Here is a 27,655-nt window from a genome sequence, read left to right on the forward strand (position 1 = left end):
GCGGCGGCAGGGTAGCCTAGTGGTTAGAGTGTAGAGGCGGCAGGGTAGCCTAGTGGTTAGAGTGTAGAGGTGGCAGGGTAGTCTAGTGGTTAGTGTAGGGGCGGCAGGGTAGCCTAGTGGTTAGAGTGTAGAGGGGGCAGGGTAGCCTAGTGGTTAGAGTGTAGAGGTGGCAGGGTAGCCTAGTGGTTAGAGTGTAGAGGTGGTAGGGTAGCCTAGTGGTTAGAGTGTAGAGGAGGCAGGTAGCCTAGTGGTTAGCGTAGGGGCGGCAGGGTAGCCTAGTGGTTAGAGTGTAGCGGCGGCAGGGTAGCCTAGTGGTTAGAGTGTAGAGGCAGCAGGGTAGCCTAGTGGTTAGAGTGTAGAGGTGGCAGGGTAGCCTAGTGGTTAGAGGGTAGAGGCGTTATGGTAGCCTAGTGGTTAGAGGGTAGAGGCAGCAGGGTAGCCTAGTGGTTAGAGTGTAGAGGTGGCAGGGTAGCCTAGTGGTTAGAGTGTAGAGGTGGCAGGGTAGCCTAGTGGTTAGAGGGTAGAGGCGGTATGGTAGCCTAGTGGTTAGAGGGTAGAGGCGGCAGGTAGCCTAGTGGTTAGAGCGTTGGACTAGTATCCGGGTTGCAAGATCGAATCCCCCGAGTTGACAAAGTAAAAATCTGTCCGTCTGCCCCTAAACAAGGCAGTTAACCCACTGTTCCTAGGCCATCATTGTAAATAAGAATTTGTTCTTAACTGACTTGCCTAGTTAAATAAAGGTAAAAAAAATGTAAATATATTATAATGTATAGAATAATGTAATATATAATATAATAACGTATAACATAATATAGTATAGAATATAGAATAATATAATAACGTATAATATAGAATAATATAACATATTGTAGAATACTATAATAATGTATAATATAGTGTAGAATAATATAATATAGAATACTATAATAATGTATAATATAGTGTAGAATAATATAATATAGAATACTATAATAATGTATAATATAGTGTAGAATAATATAATATAGAATACTATAATAATGTATAATATAGTGTAGAATAATATAATATAGAATACTATACAAATGTATAATATAGTGTAGAATAATATAATATAGAATACTATAATAATGTATAATATAGAACAATATAACATAATGTAGAAAACTATAATAATGTATAATATAGTGTAGAATACTATAATAATGTATAATATAGTGTGGAATAATATAATATAGAATACTATAATAATGTATAATATAGAATAATATAACATATTGTAGAAAACTATAATAATGTATAATATAGTGTAGAATAATATAATATATAATACTATAATAATGTATAATATAGTGTAGAATAATATAATAATGTATAATATAGTGTAGAGTAATATAATATAGAATACTATAATAATGTATAATATAGTGTAGAGTAATATAATATAGAATACTATAATAATGTATAATATAGTGTGGAATAATATAATATAGAATACTATAATAATGTATAATATAGTGTAGAATAATATAATATAGAATACTATAATAATGTATAATATAGTGTAGAATACTATAATAATGTATAATATAGTGTAGAATGCTATAATATAATAACATATAATATAGAATAACATAATATAGTGTAGAATAATATAATAACGTATAATATAGTGTAGAATACTATAATAATGTATACTATAGTGTAGAATACTATAATATAATAACATATAATATAGAATAACATAATATAGTGTAGAATAATATAATAATGTAGAATATAATATAGAATACTATAATAATGTATAATATAGTGTAGAATAAGTTTAGTTTAGAATAATATAATAACATGTACATACAATATAGAACATTGTGATAGCGTATCATGTAGAATAATATAATATAGAATGAATATAATATAGAGTAATAGAATAATAGAATATAGAATGATACTATATAGAATAATATAATATAGAATGAATATAATGAATGAATATAATATTTATATATAATATAGAACAATAGGATATAGATTATAGAATGATATAATCTAGAATAATATAATATAATGTATAATAATACAATATAGAATAATATAATTTAATTTATATTAATATATGATATAATAATATAATATATATTAAATAATATATATGATATAATAATAGTAATATAATAGTAATAATATAATAGTAATAATATAATTACACAATGTAATAATATAATATATAATAAAATATATATATATATATATATAATATATATGATATAATAATATAATAATATAATATATATAATATAATATATAATATAATAATATAATACTATAATAAAATAATATATATGATATAATAATATAATATAGAATAAAATAATATATATGATATAATAATATATAATACAATAATATATATGATATAATATACAATAATATAATATAATGTATAGTAATATAATATGGAATAATATGATACAATAGAGAATAATAGAATATAGAATAATAGAATATAATAAAATAATATATAATATATAATATAATATATAATAAAATAAAATAATATATAATAATATAATATATAATAAAATAATATATATGATATAATATAATATATAATACAATAATATATATGATATAATAATATAATATAGAATAAAATAATATATATGATATAATATACAATAATATAATATAATGTATAGTAATATAATATGGAATAATATGATACAATAGAGAATAATAGAATATAGAATAATAGAATATAGAATAATATAATTAATAATATAATGAACAATAATATAATAATATAATATGGAATAATAGAATATAGAATAATATGATATAATATAGAATAATATGATATAATATAGAATAATATAATATAGAATAATATAATATAGAATAATATGATATAATATAGAATAATATAATGAATAATATAATGAACAATAATATATTATAGAATAATAGAATATAGAATAATAGAATATAATGTATAATAATATAATATAGAATAATATAATATAGAATAATATAATATAGAATAATATAATATAGAATAATAGAATAATATAATATAGAATAATATAATATAATGTATAATAATAGAATATAGAATAATATAATATAATGTATAATAATATAATATATAATAATATAATATATAATAATATAATATATAATAATATAATATAGAATAATAGAATATAATGTATAATAATATAATATAGAATAATATAATATAGAATAATATAATATAGAATAAAAAAATATAGAATAATAGAATATAGAATAATAGAATATAGTGTGGAATATAGAATATATAATAATATAATATGTAATAACATGATATTATACTCACCTAATCTTCCTGTTTTACAAGGTTGGATATGATGTAGAGGAGGGGTCAGAAGACATTGAGGGCTCCGCCCTGTTTGAGGGCTCCGCCCTGTTCGAGGGTTCTGGGTTGTTCGAGGGTTCCGGAGCTGTGGATGAGGGTGGTTCTGGGATTGATCCATTTGACGACGGCGGTGATGATGACGGCGGCGATGATGATGATGAGGAGGAAGGACCATTTTTTTTCTACTTGGAGGAGAGTACAGGCTACATGCAGCCCTGTTTGTCCATGCTGGCCATCATACACACTGTCATCGCTTTCCTCTGTATCATTGGATACAACTGCCTCAAGGTACAGGGTTCTACACACACACACCACACACACACACACACACACACACACACACACACACACACACACACACACACACACACACACACACACACACACACACACACACACACACACACACACACACACACACACACACACACACACACACACACACACACACACACGGGAGAAGCAGCTACTGATTGTGTGTGTCTTCCTTCAGGTTCCTCTGGTCATCTTTAAGAGGGAAAAGGAGTTGGCGAGGAAGCTGGAGTTTGATGGTCTGTATGTCACCGAGCAACCAGAAGACGATGACATCAAGGGACAGTGGGACCGACTGGTGCTTAACACCCCGTAAGACTCTTCTAACCCCGAATCTGACTTAAATCCTAACCCTTGGATCAGTTATCTAGTCAGGTGAAAGACACTGAGTATGTTAACATGCACACTAATAAACCAATATTAAACTGATTATGGCAGTAGCCGAGTATGGCATTAGTCATGTAAACACTTTACTCTGCTTATCCTAATCGGTGTGTAAGGTCATTGTTGAAGTAAGCATACGAAAATTAAAACCGTTGTTTTTTTTCTGAGAAATCTTTCAAATTATTAATAACATGTAAATAGGTTCGAATTATTAATAACATGTAAATAGGTTTGAATTATTAATAACATGTAAACAGGTTCATCAGAATTCCAGCGGTGTATTTGATCTACTCATTAGCAGTGCAAGCCTTCATCTTATGCGTTGAATGAAGAGGAGTTCAGAAAAAGTACAGTACGCATCTTAGAATTAGTTTTCACGTAAAAACGTGATATGTCCAAACCCAGAACCAAATAGGTTTCCCAAAAATAACATGGTAAAATTTGTATTTTTATTCATTTTTATTTATCACATGTAAACAGGAAGTCATTCTTCCTAAATTAAAATCAAACTATTAAATGTCTCTGACTATTGTGTGCATGTGACCGTACTCATTGTTACATCGGTTAGTGATTTAAGGTGGAACCAGACAAGGCTGTCCTCTAATACCTATTTTATTTGTGATTGTAAAAAAAAGAAAAAAAAACACCACCCATCTCTTTTTTTAGATTCAATGAGAATATAAAAATGAATAAACAGATAGCATTGATACACCCATCTTCCAACCCTGACATTTCTCTCAAAGTATGTATCTTTTCCAAACAGGTCATTCCCTAACAACTACTGGGACAAGTTTGTGAAGACAAAGGTGCTTGCTAAGTACGGGGACATATACGGTAGGGAGAGGATCGCAGAGCTGCTTGGGATGGACCTGGCCTCTCTGGACGTCAGCGCCATGACACAAGAGAAGAAACCCGAACCAGAAAGTGGCATGTTAAGCTGGTACGTAAACCCCCACTGATCTGCAGAAAGCATACAGTACATTGTACAAATTCACTAGTAAATCACTTGCACAACAAACAAGCAATGTACAAGCACATACAACTGGTACAACTTGTAAGATGGCACAATCTGAAGTCAACATCGAGACAGCTTTGTGAGGTAGTTATGTGGTAGTTGTGTGTTTGGTAGTGTGGTAGTTGTGTTTGTTTGGTGTTTGGTAGTTGTGTTTGTTTGGTGGTAGTTATGTGTGTTTTTGGTAGTTGTGTGTTTGGTAGTTGTGTGTCTGGTAGTTGTGTGTTTTGGTAGTTGTGTGTCTGGTAGTTGTGTGTCTGGTAGTTGTGTGTTTGGTAGTGTGTCTGTGTTTGTGTTTGGTAGTTGTGTGTTTGGTAGTTGTGTGTCTGGTAGTTGTGTGTTTGGTAGTTGTGTGTCTGGTAGTTGTGTGTTTGGTAGTTGTGTGTTTGGTAGTTGTGTGTCTGGTAGTTGTGTGTTTGGTAGTTGTGTGTTTGGTAGTTGTGTGTTTGGTAGTTGTGTGTCTGGTAGTTGTGTGTTTGGTAGTTGTGTGTCTGGTAGTTGTGTGTTTGGTAGTTGTGTGTTTGGTAGTTGTGTGTTTGGTAGTTGTGTGTCTGGTAGTTGTGTGTTTGGTAGTTGTGTGTTTGGTAGTTGTGTGTCTGGTAGTTGTGTGTTTGGTAGTTGTGTGTCTGGTAGTTGTGTGTTTGGTAGTTGTGTGTTTGCGTGTTTGGTAGTTGTGTGTTTGCGTGTTTGGTAGTTGTGTGTTTGGTAGTTGTGTGTTTGCTGGGAAGTAAACATGTTGTTTTCTCCATAGGATTATCTCCATTGATATCAAATATCAGATTTGGAAGTTCGGGGTGGTCTTCACTGACAACGTAAGTCAATACTGGACCATGCTGTAGTATTGTAACAAGTCCAGTGAATGTGGAGTTTTCTAGACATTCCTGTATCTAGTGTGGTACTTGGCCATTTCTCTCTCTGTAGTATTGTTATAGTAGTATTACTGTAGTACTGCAGTATTGCTGTAGTAGTACTGATCCTATGATACTGATTATGGTTGTAAATGGTTGTATATTACTGGAAACTTTTGAAGTTTAACCTCTAGTGACACCCCATCCCGTGAACAGGACCATTGTCATCATTTGACACTAATTAGCATAATGCAACGAACATAAATGTTACTAGAAAATACTCCTATTCATGAAAAACACAAGTGAAATATATTGAGACACAGCTTAGCCTTTTGTTAATCACCCTGTCATCTCAGATTTTCAAAATATGCTTTACAGCCAAAGCTAGACAAGCATTTGTGTAAGTTTATCGATAGCCTAGTATAGCATTTTGTCCAGCTAACAGCAGGTAACTTGGTCACGGAAATCAGAAAAGCAATCAAATTAAATAATTTACCTTTGATGAGCTTCGGATGTTTTCACTCACGAGACACCCAGTTAGATAGCAAATGTTCCTTTTTTCCCAAAATATTATTTTTGTAGGCGAAATAGCTCCGTTTGGTCTTCACGTTTGGCTGAGAAATCGCCCGGAAATTGCAGTCACGATAACGGCGAAAAATATTCAAAATTAGCTCCATTATATCGACAGAAACATGGCAAACGTTGTTTATAATCAATCCTCAAGGTGTTTTTCAAATATCTATTCGAAAATATATCCATCGGGACAATTAGTTTTTCAGTAGGACCGATTGGAGTAATGGCTACCTCTGTATTTTACACGAGAATCTCTCTGGGAGCATCAGGTGACCACTTGCGCAATGTAGCCGCCTACGGATATTCTTCAGCATAAATGCGTAAAAAAAATGTCACAATGCTGTAGACACCTCCGGGAATACGGAGAAAGAGTAATCTGGTTGATAGCCCATTCACTGCTCAATAGGGACGCATTGGAACGCAGAGCTTTCAAAACATGAGGCACTTCCGGATTGGATTTTTCTCAGGCTTTCGCCTGCAACATCAGTTCTGTTATACTCGCAGACAAAAAAAAATACAGTTTTGGAAACTTTAGAGTGTTTTCTATCCTAAGCTGTCAATTATATGCATATTCTAGCATCGTGTCCTGACAAAATATCCTGTTTACTACTGGAACGTTTTTTTCCCTCCAAAAATGAAAATACTGCCCCCCCTCACACAAGGTTAACAGTAAACTGCCAGAATTTTGGTATCTTTCAAGGATTTGATATAATCTGTCACAAGACATCTAGTGGCCATTTTTGGTAGGGTTTAAGCATTAAATATATTTTATATGTGACCGACCGGCTTGATTTGGTCTTATGTAGCAAAATTTGAAAATTGTGTTTCTTACATTAGATAAAAGTAGAGATTCAGAGCTAGACAATGGTATATCATACACTACAGTTGAGGAACAATGGGAAAGTAATTCTGCTTTGAAAGTTGATAAACTTGTGACCTCACTTTGAGAAAATGTCCCTTGAATGTTTTGGTATCTAGTAAAGAGCTCTTCTTTGTCTACACCCATTCAGCATCGTTCACACCCTCTTAAGCCTTAGCCCCGCCCATTCAGCATTTCTTTAAGGCTTCAGCATGTGAGGCCATGTGCTAAGCACCTCTTAAGCCCGCCCACAGCAGTTCACACCCTCTAGTTTAGCCCCACCCAAAGATTTCAAGACTAAAGCCCCGCTTCAGCATTTCATACCCTCTTACGGGTTGTTCCACCCATTCAGCATTTAATCTGGAGTGCCAGTGCACCGTGCTCAGAGTGTGCCCATTCAGCATCGTTCACACCCCCTAAACTTTAGCCCCACCCATGTCAGATTGTCCACCCTCTTAAGCCTTAACCCATTCAGCATCGTTCACACCCTCTTAGAGCTTTAGCCCCACCCATCTCTTTAAGGATTCACATGTGAGGCCATTGTGCTAAACAGAGAGTTGGTCAGATTGTCAACCAAAGATTTCAAGACTCAGAGGCTGTTGTCAGATTGTCCGGGTGTGTTCGTAAATTTAATCTGGAGTGCCAGTGTGTGCTCAGAGTGTGCTCTGGGCGTTCGTAACTCAGCGAGTTGTCAGATTGTCCGTTCGTAAACTCAGCGAGTTGTCAGATTGTCCGTTCGTAAACTCAGAGAGTTGTCAGATTGTCCGTTCGTAAACTCAGAGAGTTGTCAGATTGTCCGTTCGTAAACTCAGAGAGTTGTCAGATTGTCCGTTCGTAAACTCAGAGAGTTGTCAGATTGTCCGTTCGTAAACTCAGAGAGTTGTCAGATTGTCCGTTCGTAAACTCAGCATTTTGCTCTCGGAGCGTTCAGTGCGCACACTGGATGATGTGGCCAAGGTTGATCTGAGCGTTTTCTGACATAACAACAGCAGTCAAGCACTCAAGCTAACTGGCTAACGTTAGCCAGCTTGCTAGCTATTTCCAGACATAAATGAGAGAACTGCTCACTCTGACCGTTTTACTCGTCCTAGCAGAGCTGGTTGGGCTGTTCTTATGTTATCTAGAGTGTTGGTGACTGTAACTGTGCTGCTGGCAACAATTGAATTATGTTGTTTTTTTTGCCCGACGTTTACTGACACCGTCCATATTCAACGGGTGTTGAGCGTTTGACAATTAATCAGTTATTAGGGTAACTATGGCTACCTGAGGGTTACTATGGCTACCTGAGGGTTACTATGGCTACCTGAGGGTCACAAAAAGCGAATTTACCAGCTGCGTCTTTCGACAGTTGTCACAGTGACATCATTAACAGTCTATTGAAATAGTTACTTGCATACTGGAGTCTTTTGTTTAGACATGTAGCTAGCTAGCTAAACAATTAACCGTAATCCCAACTCATGACATTACTACTCTGCAGGTAGCTAGCGAACATCAGGCTGTAACTAGCAATGCTAATGGATCTGAGATACGAAAACTATTAGTACACAGATCAAACACGTAACGTTAGCTAGCTAAACAGTTAACCATAATCCCAACTCATGACGTTACTGCATGAATCAGCAGATAGCTAACCAACCAGGTTCAATGTTAGCTAGCTAACATTAGGCTATAGCTATCAAGGCAAACGGCTCTGAGATACAAATAATAACTACACAGATCATACACGTAACGTTAGCTAGCGAGCCAGCCGGCTAACGTTAGTTAGCTAGCTATCGGTACACTTTAACTTGAAATGAACATTACTTTCTGACAAAATTAGAAACATGTAATATCTGAAAATGTAGCTAGCTAGACTATCTTAACTTTATACATGGATGGATGCTTCTCCGCCTCTTTTTGACTCCTGCATATTTGCAATCAAACGCCAGAATCTTCTCTATCTCCTTAGCTTTCTAATTCCACTTATTTCAAAACTCGGTCCTCTAGAGAGTGGAGAGCAACACTCATGCAGTTCTATTACGTGATATCTTTCAAAAAAAGACATGCTTAGAAAGGATTACCGACACATACTGACCAGCTCATTATACACATTATCTCAGCCAATCAGAAGTGTGCAACATGGCAGACCGAACTCATCTCTCGTTATGTCCAGCCCACTCATTATCTCAGCCAATCAGAAGTGTGCTACATGGCAGACCGAACTCATCTCTCGTTATGTCCAGCCCACTCATTATCTCAGCCAATCAGAAGTGTGCTACATGGCAGACCGAACTCATCTCTCGTTATGTCCAGCCCACTCATTATCTCAGCCAATCAGAAGTGTGCTACATGGCAGACCGAACTCATCTCTCGTTATGTCCAGCCCACTCATTATCTCAGCCAATCAGAAGTGTCCTACATGGCAGACCGAACTCATCTCTCGTTATGTCCAGCCCACTCCTTATCTCAGCCAATCAGAAGTGTGCTACATGGCAGACCGAACTCATCTCTCGTTATGTCCAGCCCACTCATTATCTCAGCCAATCATGGGTAGTGCGAAGGTTGCTGGCTTTTCTGAGGCTAAACCAGCTATGCTCGTCATTTAATCATTGTATTTATATTTACAGATGGCATAAATGTTTGTTATTAAGGCAGATTAAATTTCACATGTTCCAGAAAGCATTTCTGCCCCAAAAAACGCATCTTGATCAATTAAAAAAAGTTTACACTCAAATGTTTCTCCTGTGAAGACGTGCGACATACGCCTAGTATTCTGAAACAAGTCACATGACATTTATTTTATTTATTTTACTATGTCAGTATGTATTGTTTTGTCTCTGCATCAAACTGGTGGCAGTTGTGGAAAAAAAAATTCAAGAGTTGGAAGAGTTGTAGAGGCAATTAAAAATAATTGTAACGGCTCTCTTCTATCTCCTCCTCTGACGAAGAGGTGGAACAAGGATCGGACCAAAATGCAGCGTGATGATGATTCATGATATATTTTAATGAATGAAACACTATACATGCAGAAACTACAAAAATAATGAAATGTGAAAACCGAACCAGCCCTATTTGGTGCAAACACAAAGACAGGAACAATCACCCACAAAACACTCAAAGAATATGGCTGCCTAAATATGGTTCCCAATCAGAGACAACGATAAACACCTGCCTCTGATTGAGAACCACTCCAGACAGCCATAGACTTTGCTAGATAACCCCACTAAGCCACACACCCAACACCCCACAAAACCCCAAGACAAAACACACCACAATAAACCCATGTCACACCCTGGCCTGACCAAATAAATGAAGACAAACACAATATATTACGACCAGGGGGTGACAATAATGCCATTGTTGATTAAGATGCTTTTTAAAAATTAATTAGGCTATTTTCTCTTGAACCATATGGTCTATCTACTAGAAACTCATGGACAATATGAACTCGGATATAAAAAAAATAATAATTTATGTGAATATGTTTTTTTTTAAAGTTATTCAAGTATAAATTACCAAAGTAATGATAGATTACCATAGATTGTCTGTTAATTACCAACATTACTGAAGATTCCAGTAACTTTGGTAAAGTACCGGTAGCTTTGCAACTCTAATACTGATATTGCACCTTCTTCTAGACGTTCCTCTATCTAGTCTGGTACATGGTCATGTCTCTGCTGGGCCACTTCAACAACTTCTTCTTCGCCTGTCACTTGATGGACATCGCCGTTGGTGTCAAAGATTTGCGCACCATCCTCTCCTCCGTCACACACAACGGCAAACAGGTACCCACATGTTTAGTCTATGGAGATTGCATGGCTGTGTGCTCGACCCGCCCGGTCAAATGTATTTTCTCCCATCAGAACCCAATGAGTGTGAATATATAAACTAGATCTAACTGTCGTGCCTCCTCCTCCTCCTCCCGATATCTCTCTCTCCTTCTGTAGCTGATGATGACTGTGGGTCTACTGGCTGTGGTGGTGTATCTTTACACCGTCGTGGCTTTTAACTTCTTCAGGAAGTTCTACAACATGAGCGAGGACGAGGATGAACCGGACATGAAGTGTGATGACATGATGACCGTGAGTCAAATCTCCTGTATCTTTACTGGTGATATTGCCTGAAACTATCGTACTCCAAACGTTATGGGCTCCCGAGTGGCGCAACGTTTTTTTTTTTAATGTGTGAGTTACTGACTTTCAACCTCCCTCCCTCCACCACCTTCTTTCTACCTCCCTCCCTCCCTCCCTCCACCACCTTCTTTCTCCCTCCCTCCCTCCCTTCCTCCCTCCACCACCTTCTTTCTACCTCCCTCCCTCCCTCCCTCCACCACCTTCTTTCAACCTCCCTCCCTTCCTCCCTCCACCACCTTCTTTCAACCTCCCTCCCTCCACTGCCTTCTTTCAACCTCCCTCCCTCCCTCCCTCCCTCCACCACCTTCTTTCTCCCTCCCTCCCTCCCTCCCTCCCTCCACCACCTTCTTTCTACCTCCCTCCCTCCCTCCCTCCCTCCACCACCTTCTTTCAACCTCCCTCCCTTCCTCCCTCCACCACCTTCTTTCAACCTCCCTCCCTCCACTGCCTTCTTTCAACCTCCCTCCCTCCCTTCCTCCCTCCACCACCTTCTTTCAACCTCCCTCCCTTCCTCCCTCCACCACCTTCTTTCAACCTCCCTCCCTCCACTGCCTTCTTTCAACCTCCCTCCCTCCCTTCCTCCCTCCACCACCTTCTTTCAAACTCCCTCCCTCCACTGCTTTCTTTCAACCTCCCTCCCTCCACTGCCTTCTTTCAACCTCCCTCCCTCCCTCCACCACCTTCTTTCAACCTCCCTCCCTCCACCACCTTCTTTCTCCCTCCCTCCCTCCCTTCCTCCCTCCACCGCCTTCTTTCTCCCTCCCTCCCTCCCTCCCTCCCTCCCTCCCTCCCTCCCTCCCTCCCTCCCTCCCTCCCTCCCTCCCTCCACCACCTTCTTTCAACCTCCCTCCCTCCACTGCCTTCTTTCAACCTCCCTCCCTCCCTTCCTCCCTCCACCACCTTCTTTCTCCCTCCCTCCCTCCCTTCCTCCCTCCACCACCTTCTTTCTCCCTCCCTCCCTCCCTTCCTCCCTCCACCACCTTCTTTCTCCCTCCCTCCCTCCCTTCCTCCCTCCACCACCTTCTTTCTCCCCCTCCCTCCCTCCCTCCCTCCCTCCCTCCCTCCCTCCCTCCCTCCCTCCCTCCCCCTCCCTCCCTCCCTCCCTCCACCACCTTCTTTCAACCTCCCTCCCTCCCTCCCTTCCTCCCTCCCTCCCTCCCTCCCTCCCTCCCTCCACCACCTTCTTTCTCCCTCCCTCCCTCCCTCCCTCCCTCCCTCCCTCCCTCCCTCCACCACCTTCTTTCTCCCTCCCTCCCTCCCTCCCTCCCTCCCTCCCTCCCTCCACTGCCTTCTTTCAACCTCCCTCCCTCCCTTCCTCCCCTCCACCACCTTCTTTCTCCCTCCCTCCCCTCCCTCCCTCCCTCCCTCCCTCCCTCCCTCCCTCCCCCCCCCCTCCCTCCATCCACCCCTCCCTCCCACCGCCTTCCCCTCACTCCCCCCCCACCCCTCCCTCCCTCCCTCCCTCCCTCCACCACCTTCTTTCAACCTCCCTCCCTCCCTCCCTTCCTCCCTCCCTCCCTCCCTCCCTCCACCACCTTCTTTCTCCCCTCCCTCCCTCCCTCCCTCCCTCCCTCCCTCCACCACCTTCTTTCTCCCTCCCTCCCTCCCTCCCTCCCTCCCTCCCTCCCTCCCTCCCTCCCTCCCTCCCTCCCTCCCTCCCTCCCTCCCTCCCTCCACTGCCTTCTTTCAACCTCCCTCCCTCCCTTCCTCCCTCCACCACCTTCTTTCTCCCTCCCTCCCTCCCTCCCTCCCTCCCCCTCCCTCCCTCCCTCCCTCCCTCCCTCCTTCCCCCCACCCCTCCCTCCCCCACCCCTCCCTCCCCCCCCCCTCCTTCCCTCCCTCCACCGCCTTCTCCCTCCCTCCCCCCACCCCTCCCTCCCTCCCCCACCCCTCCCTCCACCGCCTTCTCCCTCACTCCCCCCACCCCTCCCCTCCCCCACCCCTCCTTCCCTCCCTCCACCGCCTTCTCCCTCCCTCCCTCACCCCCTCCTCCCCACCCCTCCCTCCACCCCCCTCCCTCCCCCACCCCTCCTTCCCCCCCCCCCTCCCTCCCCCACCCCTCCCTCCCCCACCCCTCCTTCCCTCCCTCCACCGCCTTCTCCCTCCCTCCCCCCCCACCCCTCCCTCCCTCCACCCCTCCCTCCCTCCCTCCCCCCCCACCCCTCCCTCCCTCCCTCCCCCCACCCCTCCCTCCCTCCACCCCTCCCTCCCCCTCCCCCCCCCACCCCTCCCTCCCTCCCTCCCTCCCTCCCCCCCCCCCCACCCTCCCTCCCTCCCTCCCTCCCTCCCTCCCCCCCCCCCCTCCCTCCCTCCACCCCTCCCTCCCTCCCTCCCCCCACCCCTCCCTCCCTCCCTCCCTCCCCCCCTCCCTCCCTCCACCCCTCCCTCCCTCCACCGCCTTCTTTCTACCTCCCTCTCTCTGTCTGTCAGTGTTACCTGTTCCACATGTACGTGGGTGTGCGTGCCGGCGGGGGTATAGGAGACGAGATCGAGGACCCGGCGGGCGATGAGTACGAGCTCTACCGTGTCGTCTTCGACATCACCTTCTTCTTCTTCGTAATCGTCATCCTGCTGGCTATCATCCAGGGTATTCATCCATTTCCACTTCTCCGTCTCCAAATATAAATAAAGCGTTGCGTCATTCTGGAAAAACCTTTTCCCCCGTTGGAGGATTCTCGGAATAAGGAAGGAGTAAGCAGAGAAGGATTCTTCCAACTGGGAATCCTCTAACGGGAATGATTTAAAAATGTGTACCTTTGGTAAAGTGTCCTATTCCGATACCACCAGCGGACTACATCATGTTCGGTTGCACTGTTCTGGACCTATGTGTTTTATTGATCTGATGTGTGTGTGTGTGTGTGTGTGTGTGTTGCAGGTCTGATCATTGATGCATTTGGCGAGCTGAGAGACCAACAGGAGCAGGTCAGAGAGAACATGGAGGTAAGATCACATGGCTGGTACGATCAGATGTTAGAATAGATGGCTGGTACGATCAGATGTTAGAACAGATGGCTGGTATGATCAGATGTTAGAACAGATGGCTGGTACGATCAGATGTTAGAACAGATGGCTGGTACGATCAGATGTAGGAACAGATGGCTGGTACGATCAGATGTTAGAACAGATGGCTGGTACTATCAGATGTTAGAATAGATGGCTGGTACGATCAGATGTTAGAACAGATGGCTGGTACGATCAGATGTTAGAATAGATGGCTGGTACTATCAGATGTTAGAATAGATGGCTGGTACTATCAGATGTTAGAACAGATGGCTGGTACGATCAGATGTTAGAACAGATGGCTGGTACGATCAGATGTTAGAACAGATGGCTGGTACGATCAAATGTTAGAACAGATGGCTGGTACGATCAGATGTTAGAACAGATGGCTGGTACGATCAGATGTTAGAACAGATGGCTGGTACGATCAGATGTTAGAACAGATGGCTGGTACGATCAGATGTTAGAACAGATGGCTGGTACGATCAGATGTTAGAACAGATGGCTGGTACGATCAGATGTTAGAACAGATGGCTGGTACGATCAGCTGTAGGAACAGATGGCTGGTACGATCAGATGTTAGAACAGATGGCTGGTACGATCAGATGTTAGAACAGATGGCTGGTACGATCAGCTGTAGGAACAGATGGCTGGTACGATCAGATGTTAGAACAGATGGCTGGTACGATCAGATGTAGGAACAGATGGCTGGTACGATCAGATGTTAGAACAGATGGCTGGTACGATCAGCTGTAGGAACAGATGGCTGGTACGATCAGATGTTAGAACAGATGGCTGGTACGATCAGATGTTAGAACAGATGGCTGGTACGATCAGATGTTAGAACAGATGGCTGGTACGATCAGCTGTAGGAACAGATGGCTGGTACGATCAGATGTTAGAACAGATGGCTGGTACGATCAGATGTTAGAACAGATGGCTGGTACGATCAGCTGTAGGAACAGATGGCTGGTACGATCAGATGTTAGAACAGATGGCTGGTACGATCAGATGTTAGAACAGATGGCTGGTACGATCAGATGTTAGAACAGATGGCTGGTACGATCAGCTGTAGGAACAGATGGCTGGTACGATCAGATGTTAGAACAGATGGCTGGTACGATCAGATGTTAGAACAGATGGCTGGTACGATCAGATGTTAGAACAGATGGCTGGTACTATCAGATGTTAGAACAGATGGCTGGTACGATCAGCTGTAGGAACAGATGGCTGGTACGATCAGATGTTAGAACAGATGGCTGGTACGATCAGCTGTAGGGACAGATGGCTGGACAGTGTGCTAGTACTGTAGGAGATTGGACTAATGGTTGTCAGCATGAGGGGAAAACATTGAACTATTTTATTCATAATTTCTTTATTAAACCGATTCTTCCTCCTACAGACGCAGTGCTTCATCTGTGGTATCGGTAGCGACTACTTTGATACAACTCCTCATGGCTTCGAAACGCACACCTTGGAAGAGCATAACTTAGCCAACTATATGTAAGTTACAGTACCTATGTGTGAAGAAGAGCCTACTCATTCAGACTCGTGTCACATTCTGACACCCGCCTCCTCTCCTCTCCTCTCCTCTCCTCTCCTCTCCTCTCCTCTCCTCTCTCTCCTCTCCCTCTCCTCTCCCTCTCCTCTCTCTATCCTCTCCTCTCCTATCCTCTCCTCTCCTCTCCTCTCCTCTCCTCTCCTCTCCTCTCCTCTCCTCTCCTCTCCCTGCAGGTTCTTCCTGATGTACCTAATCAATAAAGATGAAACGGAGCACACAGGACAGGTCTGTCTGTCTGTCTGTCTGTCTGTCTGTCTGTCTGTCTGTCTGTCTGTCTGTCTGTCTGTCTGTAAACACTTCCTGTCTCCATTTATCATCTTCCTTTTTTCCCTCCCTGTCCTCCTCTCCCTCACTCCCTCCCTGTCCTCCTCTCCCTCACTCGCTCCCTGGCCTCCTCTCCCTCCCTCACTCCCTCTCTCTCTTTCTCTCTCTCCCTACAACAGGAGTCGTATGTGTGGAAGATGTATCAAGAGAGATGCTGGGACTTCTTCCCTGCTGGAGACTGTTTCAGGAAGACGTATGAGGATCAGCTGGCCTAGTGGGATAAATCCTGTCTGTCTGGGTGGGAGAGAGAGAGGGAGAGAGAGAGAAGGAGAAAGTTAAGGAAATATAGAAGGTATTAGAAGGTATTAGGGAATAGATGTGGGTTTGAAGGGTTGCTCCTGTGTCATATTTCTCTGTGATCTCCTGTCTTGACACGCCTGCAGCAATATTCTGATAGACTGAATAAGATGACATGATCAGAGGAGATGAAGAGTCCCAAGGGCTTTTAACCCTGTAAATACACTTCATGGCCTTTTTCTGTGTGAAATATAGATATGCTGTCTTGACTGAATTCAAACACACACACACACATACACACACACACAGCGCTGCCTCTCTGTCAGTGTGTGTTTCTGTAGAGCTGAATACAGCATAGTGCCTAACTCTCATGGTAAACAAACGTGCTTTAATGTCTTAAGTAGTGCTCTTTTCCTTCATATTATTATAATCGCTCTTGTTTGAGATTGTATTAGTATAAATGTCCTCGTGTAAAAGAATGTCTTGATTTTTGTGTATGCCTTTAAATGAGCTATTTCTGTAATTGTTGGTGTATTTCTCCCACTGCTTGATAATGATCAGTGAGGGTGAGAGCATTTCATAGCAGTGCCTCTTCTGTCCACTAGGGAGCAGTCACACACCCCAGGTCTCTCCTCACTCTCTTTTTTCTCTCTCTAGAGATTTTATAACTGATGTTGATCTGGCCATTAGCAGTCACTCTGGAGTAAACAGGTCAGAGGCAGGTTGTCTGATCCTTACAGGACAATATGATGACTTTAGACAAACCCTGTTTTTGCACTCTTACGATGTGTCCCTTCCTGTCTGTGACCTGTGTGATCTGACGTAGAGATCCTAGTGGCTGACACGTACGGCACAGTGTTCCTATTGGCTATCACAGACCACACAGTGTTCTTATTGGTTATCACAGACCACACAGTGTTCCTATTGGCTATCACAGACCACACAGTGTTCTTATTGGTTATCACAGACCACACAGTGTTCTTATTGGTTATCACAGACCACACAGAGTTTCTATTGGCTACCACAGACCACACAGTGTTCCTATTGGCTACCACAGACCACACAGTGTTCCTATTGGCTACCACAGACCACACAGTGTTCCTATTGGCTACCACAGACCACTCCTAAAGACATCTCTGCTAGAGATCTCTCCTAAAGACAACTCTCCTTGAGACATCTCTCCTAGACATCTCTCCTAAAGACATCTCTCCTAAAGACAACTCTCCTAAAGACATCTCTCCTAAAGACATCTCTCCTAAAGACATCTCTCCTAGACATCTCTACCAAAGACAACTCTCCTAAAGACATCTCTCCTAGACATCTCTACTAAAGACAACTCTCCTAGAGACATCTCTCCTAAAGACATCTCTCCTAACGACAACTCTCCTAGAGACATCTCTCCTAAAGACATCTCTTCTAAAGACATCTCTCCTAAAGACATCTCTCCTAGACATCTCTCCTAGAGACAACTCTCCTAAAGACATCTCTCCTAAAGACATCTCTCCTAAAGACATCTCTCCTAAAGACATCTCTCCTAGACATCTCTCCTAAAGACATCTCTCCTAGAGACATCTCTCCTAGAGACATCTCTCCTAAAGACATCTCTCCTAGAGACATCTCTCCTAGAGACATCCCTTCTAAAGACATCTCTCCTAAAGACATCTCTCCTAGACATCTCTCCTAGACATCTATCCTAAAGACATCTCTCCTAGAGACATCTCTCCTAAAGACATCTCTCCTAGAGACATCTCTCCTAAAGACATCTCTCCTAAAGACATCTCTCCCAAAGACATCTCTCCTAGACATCTCTCCTAGACATCTTTCCTAAAGACATCTCTCCTAAAGACATCTCTCCTAGAGACATTGCTCCTCAAGACATCTCTCCTAGAGACATCTCTCCTAAAGGCATCTCTCCTAAAGACATCTCTCCTAAAGATATCTCTCCTAGAGACATCTCTCCTAGAGATATCTCTTCTAGACATCTCTCCTAAAGACAACTCTCCTAAAGATCTCTCTTCTAGACAACTCTCCTAGACATCTCTCCTAAAGACAACTCTCCTAAAGACATCTCTCCTAGAGACATCTCTCCTAAAGACATCTCTCCTAAAGACATCTCTCCTAGAGACATCTCTTCTAGACATCTCTTCTAAAAACATCTCTCCTAAAGACATCTCTCCTAAAGACATCTCTCCTAAAAACATCTCTCCTAAAGACATCTCTCCTAAAGACAACTCTCCTAAAGACATCTCTCCTAGACATCTCTCCTAAAGACATCTCTCCTAAAGACATCTCTCCTAGACATCTCTCCTAAAGACATCTCTCCTAAAGACATCTCTCCTAGACAACTCTCCTAAAGACATCTCTCTTAGAGACATCTCTCCTAAAGACATCTCTCCTAAAGACATCTCTCCTAGACAACTCTCCTAAAGACATCTCTTCTAGACAACTCTCCTAAAGACATCTCTCCTAAGGACATCTCTCCTAAAGACATCTCTCCTAAGGACATCTCTCCTAAAGACATCTCTCCTAAAGACATCTCTCCTAAAGACATCTCTCCTAAGGACATCTCTCCTAAAGACATCTCTCCTAAAGACATCTCTCCTAAAGACATCTCTTCTAAAGACATCTCTCCTAGACAACTCTCCTAGAGACATCTCTCCTAAAGACATCTCTCCTAAAGACATCTCTCCTAAAGACATCTCTCCTAAGGACATCTCTCCTAAAGACATCTCTCCTAAAGACATCTCTCCTAAAGACATCTCTCCTAAAGACATCTCTCCTAAGGACATCTCTCCTAAAGACATCTCTCCTAAAGACATCTCTCCTAAAGACATCTCTTCTAAAGACATCTCTCCTAGACAACTCTCCTAGAGACATCTCTCCTAAAGACATCTCTCCTAAAGACATCTCTCCTAAAGACATCTCTCCTAAAGACATCTCTCCTAAGGACATCTCTCCTAAAGACATCTCTCCTAAAGACATCTCTCCTAAAGACATCTCTCCTAAGGACATCTCTCCTAAAGACATCTCTCCTAAAGACATCTCTCCTAAAGACATCTCTCCTAAAGACATCTCTCCTAAAGACATCTCTCCTAAAGACATCTCTTCTAAAGACATCTCTCCTAGACAACTCTCCTAGAGACATCTCTCCTAAAGACATCTCTCCTAAAGACATCTCTCCTAAAGACATCTCTCCTAAAGACATCTCTCCTAAGGACATCTCTCCTAAAGACATCTCTCCTAAAGACATCTCTCCTAAAGACATCTCTCCTAAGGACATCTCTCCTAAAGACATCTCTCCTAAGGACATCTCTCCTAAAGACATCTCTCCTAAAGACATCTTTCCTAAAGACATCTCTCCTAAAGACATCTCTCCTAAAGACATCTCTCCTAAGGACATCTCTCCTAAAGACATCTCTCCTAAAGACATCTCTCCTAAAGACATCTCTTCTAAAGACATCTCTCCTAGACAACTCTCCTAAAGACATCTCTTCTAAAGACATCTCTCCTAGACATCTCTCCTAAAGACATCTCTTCTAAAGACATCTCTCCTAGACATCTCTCCTAAAGACATCTCTCCTAGAGACATCTCTCCTAAAGACATCTCTCCTAAAGACATCTCTCCTAGACAACTCTCCTAAAGACATCTCTCCTAGACATCTCTCCTAAAGACATCTCTCCTAGAGACATCTCTCCTAAAGACATCTCTCCTAAAGACATCTCTCCTAGACATCTCTCCTAAAGACATCTCTCCTAGACAACTCTCCTAAAGACATCTCTCCTAGACATCTCTCCTAAAGACATCTCTCCTAAAGACATCTCTCCTAAAGACATCTCTCCTAAAGACATCTCTCCTAAAGACATCTCTCCTAAAGACATCTCTCCTAGACAACTCTCCTAGAGACATCTCTCCTAAAGACATCTCTCCTAAAGACATCTCTCCTAAAGACATCTCTCCTAAAGACATCTCTCCTAGACAACTCTCCTAGAGACAACTCTCCTAGAGACATCTCTCCTAAAGACATCTCTCCTAGACATCTCTCCTAAAGACATCTCTCCTAAAGACATCTCTCCTAAAGACATCTCTCCTAAAGACATCTCTCCTAAAGACATCTCTCCTAGACAACTCTCCTAGAGACATCTCTCCTAAAGACATCTCTCCTAGACATCTCTCCTAAAGACATCTCTCCTAGACAACTCTCCTAGACATCTCTCCTAAAGACATCTCTCCTAGACAACTCTCCTAAAGACATCTCTCCTAAAGACATCTCTCCTAAAGACATCTCTCCTAGACAACTCTCCTAGAGACAACTCTCCTAGAGACAACTCTCCTAGAGACAACTCTCCTAGAGACAGGTCTTATAGCCCGTCGTATTGACGCTGGGCTGACTCGTGTTCTATACCATCTTAATGCACACAGGTAACAGGGCTAAGTCAATGAAAGGTCATTATTCTATTTATTCATGTCTACTCTATATGTTGGCCGTAGTGCGCTAAGGACAGCGCTACTCAGAAGGGCCGGACTAACAAATTACACGTTAACATCAAATAAATAACATAAATGTATTGTTTTATTTAAGGCCTTCTCCGCTACTTTGTTCACGGTGAATAATATGATACTCTACCTGTTATGATGAAGGTTTAAAACGGAGACGAACACTGTAGCCAGTTTGCAGTCAGAAGATAACTGAACAGAGATTAACACTGTAGCCAGTTTGCAGTCAGAAGATAACCGAACAGAGATTAACACTGTAGCCGGTTTGCAGTCAGAACAGAGATTAACACTGTAGCCAGTTTGCAGTCAGAAGATAACCGAACAGAGATTAACACTGTAGCCGGTTTGCAGTCAGAACAGAGATTAACACTGTAGCCAGTTTGCAGTCAGAAGATAACCGAACAGAGATTAACACTGTAGCCAGTTTGCAGTCAGAAGATAACCGAACAGAGATTAACACTGTAGCCAGTTTGCCGTCAGAAGATAACCGAACAGAGATTAACACTGTAGCCAGTTTGCAGTCAGAAGATAACCAAACAGAGATTAACACTGTAGCCAGTTTGCAGTCAGAAGATAACTGAACAGAGATTAACACTGTAGCCAGTTTGCAGTCAGAAGATAACTGAACAGAGATTAACACTGTAGCCAGTTTGCAGTCAGAAGATAACCGAACAGAGATTAACACTGTAGCCAGTTTGCAGTCAGAAGATAACTGAACAGAGATTAACACTGTAGCCAGTTTGCAGTCAGAAGATAACTGAACAGAGATTAACACTGTAGCCAGTTTGCAGTCAGAAGATAACCGAACAGAGATTAACACTGTAGCCAGTTTGCAGTCAAAGATAACCGAACAGAGATTAACACTGTAGCCAGTTTGCAGTCAGAAGATAACCGAACAGAGATTAACACTGTAGCCAGTTTGCAGTCAGAAGATAACCGAACAGAGATTAACACTGTAGCCAGTTTGCAGTCAAAGATAACCGAAAAAGCTTTTGTGTTTTTTCTTCTGCCAGGTTAGAATATCATGTTTGTTTTTTTTTTTTTTTGGGGGAATATGTGCATATTATTTAATTTTTCTCTGGAAGTAAAACCTCACGTGTGATGTCAGACTGGTCTAGAATAAGAAACCAGACAGAAACATTACACACCATCTCACACACACAGGCTAACTCATACACACTCTCTCCATGTTGAGTAATGTCCTGACTAACTTGTACTGTGTTAGGAGGAGATGTGACTCCTGGAGTGTGTTACCACAGTGGTGTGTGTGTTGACCTGTTGACTATAAGAGTATTGACCTGTTGACTATAAGTGTTGACCTGTTGACTATAAGAGTGTTGACCTGTTGACTATAAGAGTATTGACCTGTTGACTATAAGTGTTGACCTGTTGACTATAAGAGTGTTGACCTGTTGACTATAAGAGTGTTGACCTGTTGACTATAAGTGTTGACCTGTTGACTCCTGTTGACTATTAGAATGTTGACCTGTTGACTATTAGAATGTTGACCTGTTGATCTATTGACTATTAGAGTGTTGACCTGTTGACTATTAGAATGTTGACCTGTTGACTATTAGAATGTTGACCGGTTGACTATTAGAATGTTGACCTGTTGACTATTAGAATGTTGACCTGTTGACTATTAGAATGTTGACTCCTATTGACTATTAAAATGTTGACCTGTTGACCATTGGAATGTTGACCTGTTGATCATTGGAATGTTGACCTGTTGACTATTAGAATGTTGACCTGTTGACTATTAGAATGTTGACCTGTTGATCTATTGACTATTAGAGTGTTGACCTGTTGACTATTAGAATGTTGACCTGTTGACTATTAGAATGTTGACCTGTTGACTATTAGAATGTTGACCTGTTGACTATTAGAATGTTGACCATTGGAATGTTGACCTGTTGACTATTAGAATGTTGACCTGTTGACCATTGGAATGTTGACCTGTTGACTATTAGAATGTTGACCTGTTGACTATTAGAATGTTGATCTGTTGACTATTAGAATGTTGACCTGTTGACTATTAGAATGTTGATCTGTTGACTATTAGAATGTTGACCTGTTGACTATTAGAATGTTGACCTGTTGACTATTAGAATGTTGACCATTGGAATGTTGACCTGTTGACTATTAGAATGTTGACCTGTTGACCATTGGAATGTTGACCTGTTGACTATTAGAATGTTGACCTGTTGACTATTAGAATGTTGATCTGTTGACTATTAGAATGTTGACCTGTTGACTATTAGAATGTTGACTTGTTGACCATTGGAATGTTGACCTGTTGACCATTGGAATGTTGACCTGTTGACTATTAGAATGTTGACTATTAGAATGTTGACTTGTTGACCATTGGAATGTTGACCTGTTGACTATTAGAATGTTGACTTGTTGACCATTGGAATGTTGACTTGTTGACTATTAGAATGTTGACCTGTTGACCATTGGAATGTTGACCTGTTGACTATTAGAATGTTGACTTGTTGACTATTAGAATGTGGACCTGTTGACTATTAGAGTGTTGACCTGTTGACTATTAGAGTGTTGACCTGTTGACTATTAGAGTGTTGACCTGTTGACCATTGGAATGTTGACCTGTTGATCTGTTGACTATTAGAATGTTGACTTGTTGACCATTGGAATGTTGACCTGTTGACTATTGGAATGTTGACCTGTTGATCTGTTGACTATTAGAATGTTGACTTGTTGACCATTGGAATGTTGGCCTGTTGACTATTGGAATGTTGACTTGTTGACTATTAGAATGTTGACTTGTTGACCATTGGAATGTTGACCTGTTGACTATTAGAATGTTGACCTGTTGACTATTAGAATGTTGACCTGTTGACCATTGGAATGTTGATCTGTTGACCATTGGAATGTTGATCTGTTGACTATTAGAATGTTGACCTGTTGACTATTAGAATGTTGACTTGTTGACTATTGGAATGTTGATCTGTTGACTATTAGAATGTTGACCTGTTGACTATTAGAATGTTGTTGCCTGACTGAATCCTGTGTTTCAATACAAGATTAATAAATCAAACAGATTATTTTAAGAGAATTGGCAAATCCTTCCTCGTTTTGTGCGTGTGTGTGTGTGTGTGTGTGTGTGTGTGTGTGTGTGTGTGTGTGTGTGTGTGTGTGTGTGTGTGTGTGTGTGTGTGTGTGTGTGTGTGTGTTGTGTGAGTTGTGTGTGTATCAGGGGTGTGTTCTCTTTAAGAAGGGAGACCTATGTTTAGGTTATATTAATGATTAACTATTATCAATCATTCATCTGTTATTCCATTCATGATTCTAATGGCTAACATCAGCACTCCCTCCCCCACCCGTCTAATGAGGTTATAGTGCAGGTTCTCCTTCTAGCTCAACGCAGATGAGACAGAGAAGATAAAGGAAGGGGAGATACTTATGAGGTCTTTTTTTACTTCTTGTCAACTATCTGACGCAAAGGTAAATCCAACCTAGAGCAGGATTGAGGTCAATTCCATTTAAATTCAGGAAGTACACTGAAATTCACATTTCAATTCTCTTCAATGTTTTCCAATTAAGAAAATGAGGAAGTGGAATTCGGGTTTCCATTCTGAATTGACGCCAACCCTGACCATGAGGCATTGGCAATACTCCATGGGGTTCCTATTGCACTATAAGTGTCAGGGTTGAGTATTTGCTAACACGAGTTTTGCTAACACTGTTTTGGCAGAGGTTTATCTTCAATAAATAACGCAATTACATGATGAAACAATTACAACAACTCATAAAACGTCACTGGACACACCCATGTTCCACTAACACAGGATACGTACAGTATCGTTATAGCCCACGATCAATACTGCAGGAAGTCTGACATCTCCATAGCAGCTCTGATCCCATTGACGTGATAGCAGGAGGTTGTGTCATTGCCTTTCTATAGACCTCTGGTGTAGACCTCCAGACTGTTGTAGACCTCCGGACTGGTGTAGACCTCCAGACTGTTGTAGACCTCCAGACTGTTGTAGACCTCCAGACTGTTGTAGACCTCCAGACTGTTGTAGACCTCCAGACTGGTGTAGACCTCCAGACTGGTGTAGACCTCCAGACTGTTGTAGACCTCCAGACTGGTGTAGACCTCCAGACTGTTGTAAACCTCCAGACTGTTGTAGACCTCCAGACTGGTGTAGGCCTCCAGACTGGTGTAGGCCTCCAGACTGGTGTAGACCTCCAGACTGGTGTAGACCTCCAGACTGGTGTAGACCTCCAGACTGGTGTAGACCTCCAGACTGTTGTAGACCTCCAGACTGGTGTAAACCAGACTGGTGTAGACCTCCAGACTGTTGTAGACCTCCAGACTGGTGTAAACCAGACTGGTGTAGACCTCCAGACTGTTGTAGACCTCCAGACTGTTGTAGACCTCCAGACTGTTGTTGTCACGTTCGTCGTAACAAGGAGACCAAGGCAGAGCGTGACAAGAATACATTATTCTTCATTTACACGAAGAACACTAAACAAACTAACAAAACGATCGTGAAGCTATAAGACACGAGTGCTGACAGGCAACAACACATAGACAATAACACACAAAACCAAAATGGAAAATGGCAACCTAAATAGGATCCCCAATCAGAGACATCGATAAACAGCTGTCTCTGATTGGGAACCAATTCAGGCTACCATAGACTTACATTTACCTAGACAAACCAAAACAAAAAACCCTAGACAGGACGAAAAAACACACTTACCACCCTCGTCATACCTAACCAAAATAATAAAGAAAACAAAGATAACCAAGGTCAGGGCGTGACAGTACCTCCTCCCCCCCAAAAGGTGCAAACCTAAACCTATATGGGAGGGTCTGGGTGGGTATCTAACCTCTGTGGCGGCTCTGGTTCTGGACGCCACCCCCCTACTTTACACTGAGTCCGCTCTTGTATCACTGACCCGTGGATCATCGTCGGATGCTCTGGACTGCAGAACCCGTAGGCCCTGGGCTGGGGACCTTCGCTGCGTGGATCATCGCCGGATGTTCTGGACTGGGGACCGTCGTTGGAGGTCCCGGTCTGTGAACTGTCTCCGGACGCTCTGGACTGGGTACTGTCTCCGGATGCTCTGGACTGGGTACTGTCGCCGGACGCTCTGGACTGGGAACTGTCGCCGGACGCGCTGGACTGGGTACTGTCGCCTGATGCTCTGGACTGGGTACTGTCGCCAGAAGCTCTGGACTGGGTACTGTCGCCGGACGCTCTGGACTGGGTACTGTCACCGGACGCTCTGGACTGGGTACTGTCGCCGGACGCTCTGGACTGGGTACTGTCGCCTGATGCTCTGGACTGGGTACTGTCACCGGACGCGCTGGACTGGGTACTGTCGCCTGATGCTCTGGACTGGGTACTGTCTCCGGACGCTCTGGACTGGGTACTGTCACCGGACGCGCTGGACTGGGTACTGTCGCCGGACGCTCTGGACTGGGTACTGCCGCCTGACGCTCTGGACTGGGGACTGCCGCCTGACGCTCTGGACTGGGGACTGTCACCTGATGCTCTGGACTGGGTACTGTCACCTGATGCTCTGGACTGGGTACTGTCACCGGACGCGCTGGACTGGGTACTGTCACCTGATGCTCTGGACTGGGTACTGTCACCGGACGCGCTGGACTGGGTACTGTCACCTGATGCTCTGGACTGGGTACTGTCACCTGATGCTCTGGACTGGGTACTGTCACCGGACACGCTGGACTGGGTACTGTCACCGGACGCTCTGGACTGGGTCCTGTCGCCTGATGCTCTGGACTGGGTACTGTGGCAGGACGCTCTGGACTGGGTACTGTCGCCTGATGCTCTGGACTGGGTACTGTGGCAGGACGCTCTGGACTGGGTACTGTCGCCGGACGCTCTGGACTGGGTACTACCTGACCCAGCGAATCTCCTCGTGTTCCTACCCCCCCAAAAAATCTTGGGGCTGCCTCTCTGGCTTCCGTGCTAGTCGTGTACCTTCATATCTTCGCTGTATCGCCGTTCCGTTCCGCTAACTAAGGTCAGGGCGTGACAGTTGTAGACTAGACTGTTGTAGACCAAACTGAAGTAGACCAAACTGTTGTAGACCAGACTGATGTAGACCAGACTGATGTAGACCTCCAAACTGTTGTAGACCAGACTGTTGTAGACCAAACTGTTGTAGACCAAACTGTTGTAGAGCAAACTGATGTAGACCTCCATACTGTTGTAGAGCAAACTGATGTAGACCTCCATACTGTTGTAGAGCAAACTGATGTAGACCTCCATACTGTTGTAGACCAAACTGATGTAGACCTCCAGACTGTTGTAGACCAGACTGATGTAGACCTCCAGACTGTTGTAGACCAGACTGTTTTAGACCAGACTGTTGTAGACCAGACTGATGTAGACCAAACTGATGTAGACCTCCATACTGTTGTAGACCAGACTGCTGTAGACCTCCAGACTGTTGTAGACCAGACTGATGTAGACCTCCAGACTGTTGTAGACCAGACTGATGTAGACCAGACTGATGTAGACCAAACTGATGTAGACCTCCATACTGTTGTAGGCCAGACTGT

General features: G+C 42.6%; 1 protein-coding gene and 1 long non-coding RNA gene across 51 annotated transcripts in view; one reads left to right on the plus strand and one right to left on the minus strand.

Annotated features, from left to right (window-relative positions):
* Window positions 1-17,121, plus strand: part of ryr1b (ryanodine receptor 1b (skeletal)) — a 301,559-nt gene extending 284,438 nt beyond the window's left edge. Inside the window, exons 92-102 of the mRNA XM_052469270.1 lie at window positions 3,359-3,664; window positions 3,870-4,000; window positions 4,836-5,012; window positions 5,836-5,896; window positions 10,982-11,128; window positions 11,291-11,425; window positions 13,907-14,063; window positions 14,352-14,416; window positions 15,879-15,979; window positions 16,211-16,262; window positions 16,481-17,121. Of these exons, the coding sequence (XP_052325230.1) occupies window positions 3,359-3,664; window positions 3,870-4,000; window positions 4,836-5,012; window positions 5,836-5,896; window positions 10,982-11,128; window positions 11,291-11,425; window positions 13,907-14,063; window positions 14,352-14,416; window positions 15,879-15,979; window positions 16,211-16,262; window positions 16,481-16,576 (1,428 nt within the window). The 3' untranslated portion in view covers window positions 16,577-17,121. The remainder of the gene's footprint in view (window positions 1-3,358; window positions 3,665-3,869; window positions 4,001-4,835; window positions 5,013-5,835; window positions 5,897-10,981; window positions 11,129-11,290; window positions 11,426-13,906; window positions 14,064-14,351; window positions 14,417-15,878; window positions 15,980-16,210; window positions 16,263-16,480) is intronic.
* A 5,025-nt stretch (window positions 17,122-22,146) lies between these two features.
* Window positions 22,147-24,678, minus strand: LOC127909943 (uncharacterized). 50 transcript variants are annotated; one of them, XR_008074126.1, is made up of 9 exons: window positions 24,085-24,678; window positions 23,901-24,015; window positions 23,609-23,754; window positions 23,448-23,539; window positions 23,226-23,409; window positions 23,004-23,164; window positions 22,897-22,942; window positions 22,703-22,842; window positions 22,147-22,656 (listed from the first exon to the last, which is right to left on the minus strand). It is a non-coding gene; the product is annotated as an uncharacterized LOC127909943 (long non-coding RNA). The 50 variants fall into 50 exon arrangements; XR_008074060.1 differs by lacking the exon at window positions 22,703-22,842 and having other exon boundaries at window positions 22,897-23,072; window positions 23,119-23,187; window positions 23,226-23,294; window positions 23,517-23,539; XR_008074068.1 differs by lacking the exon at window positions 22,703-22,842 and having other exon boundaries at window positions 22,897-23,072; window positions 23,119-23,294; window positions 23,387-23,409.
* Window positions 24,679-27,655: the final 2,977 nt, after the last annotated feature.

Source organism: Oncorhynchus keta, chromosome 1 (genome assembly GCF_023373465.1).
Source record: "Oncorhynchus keta strain PuntledgeMale-10-30-2019 chromosome 1, Oket_V2, whole genome shotgun sequence".
In the NCBI taxonomy this organism is placed as follows: Eukaryota; Metazoa; Chordata; class Actinopteri; order Salmoniformes; family Salmonidae; genus Oncorhynchus; species Oncorhynchus keta.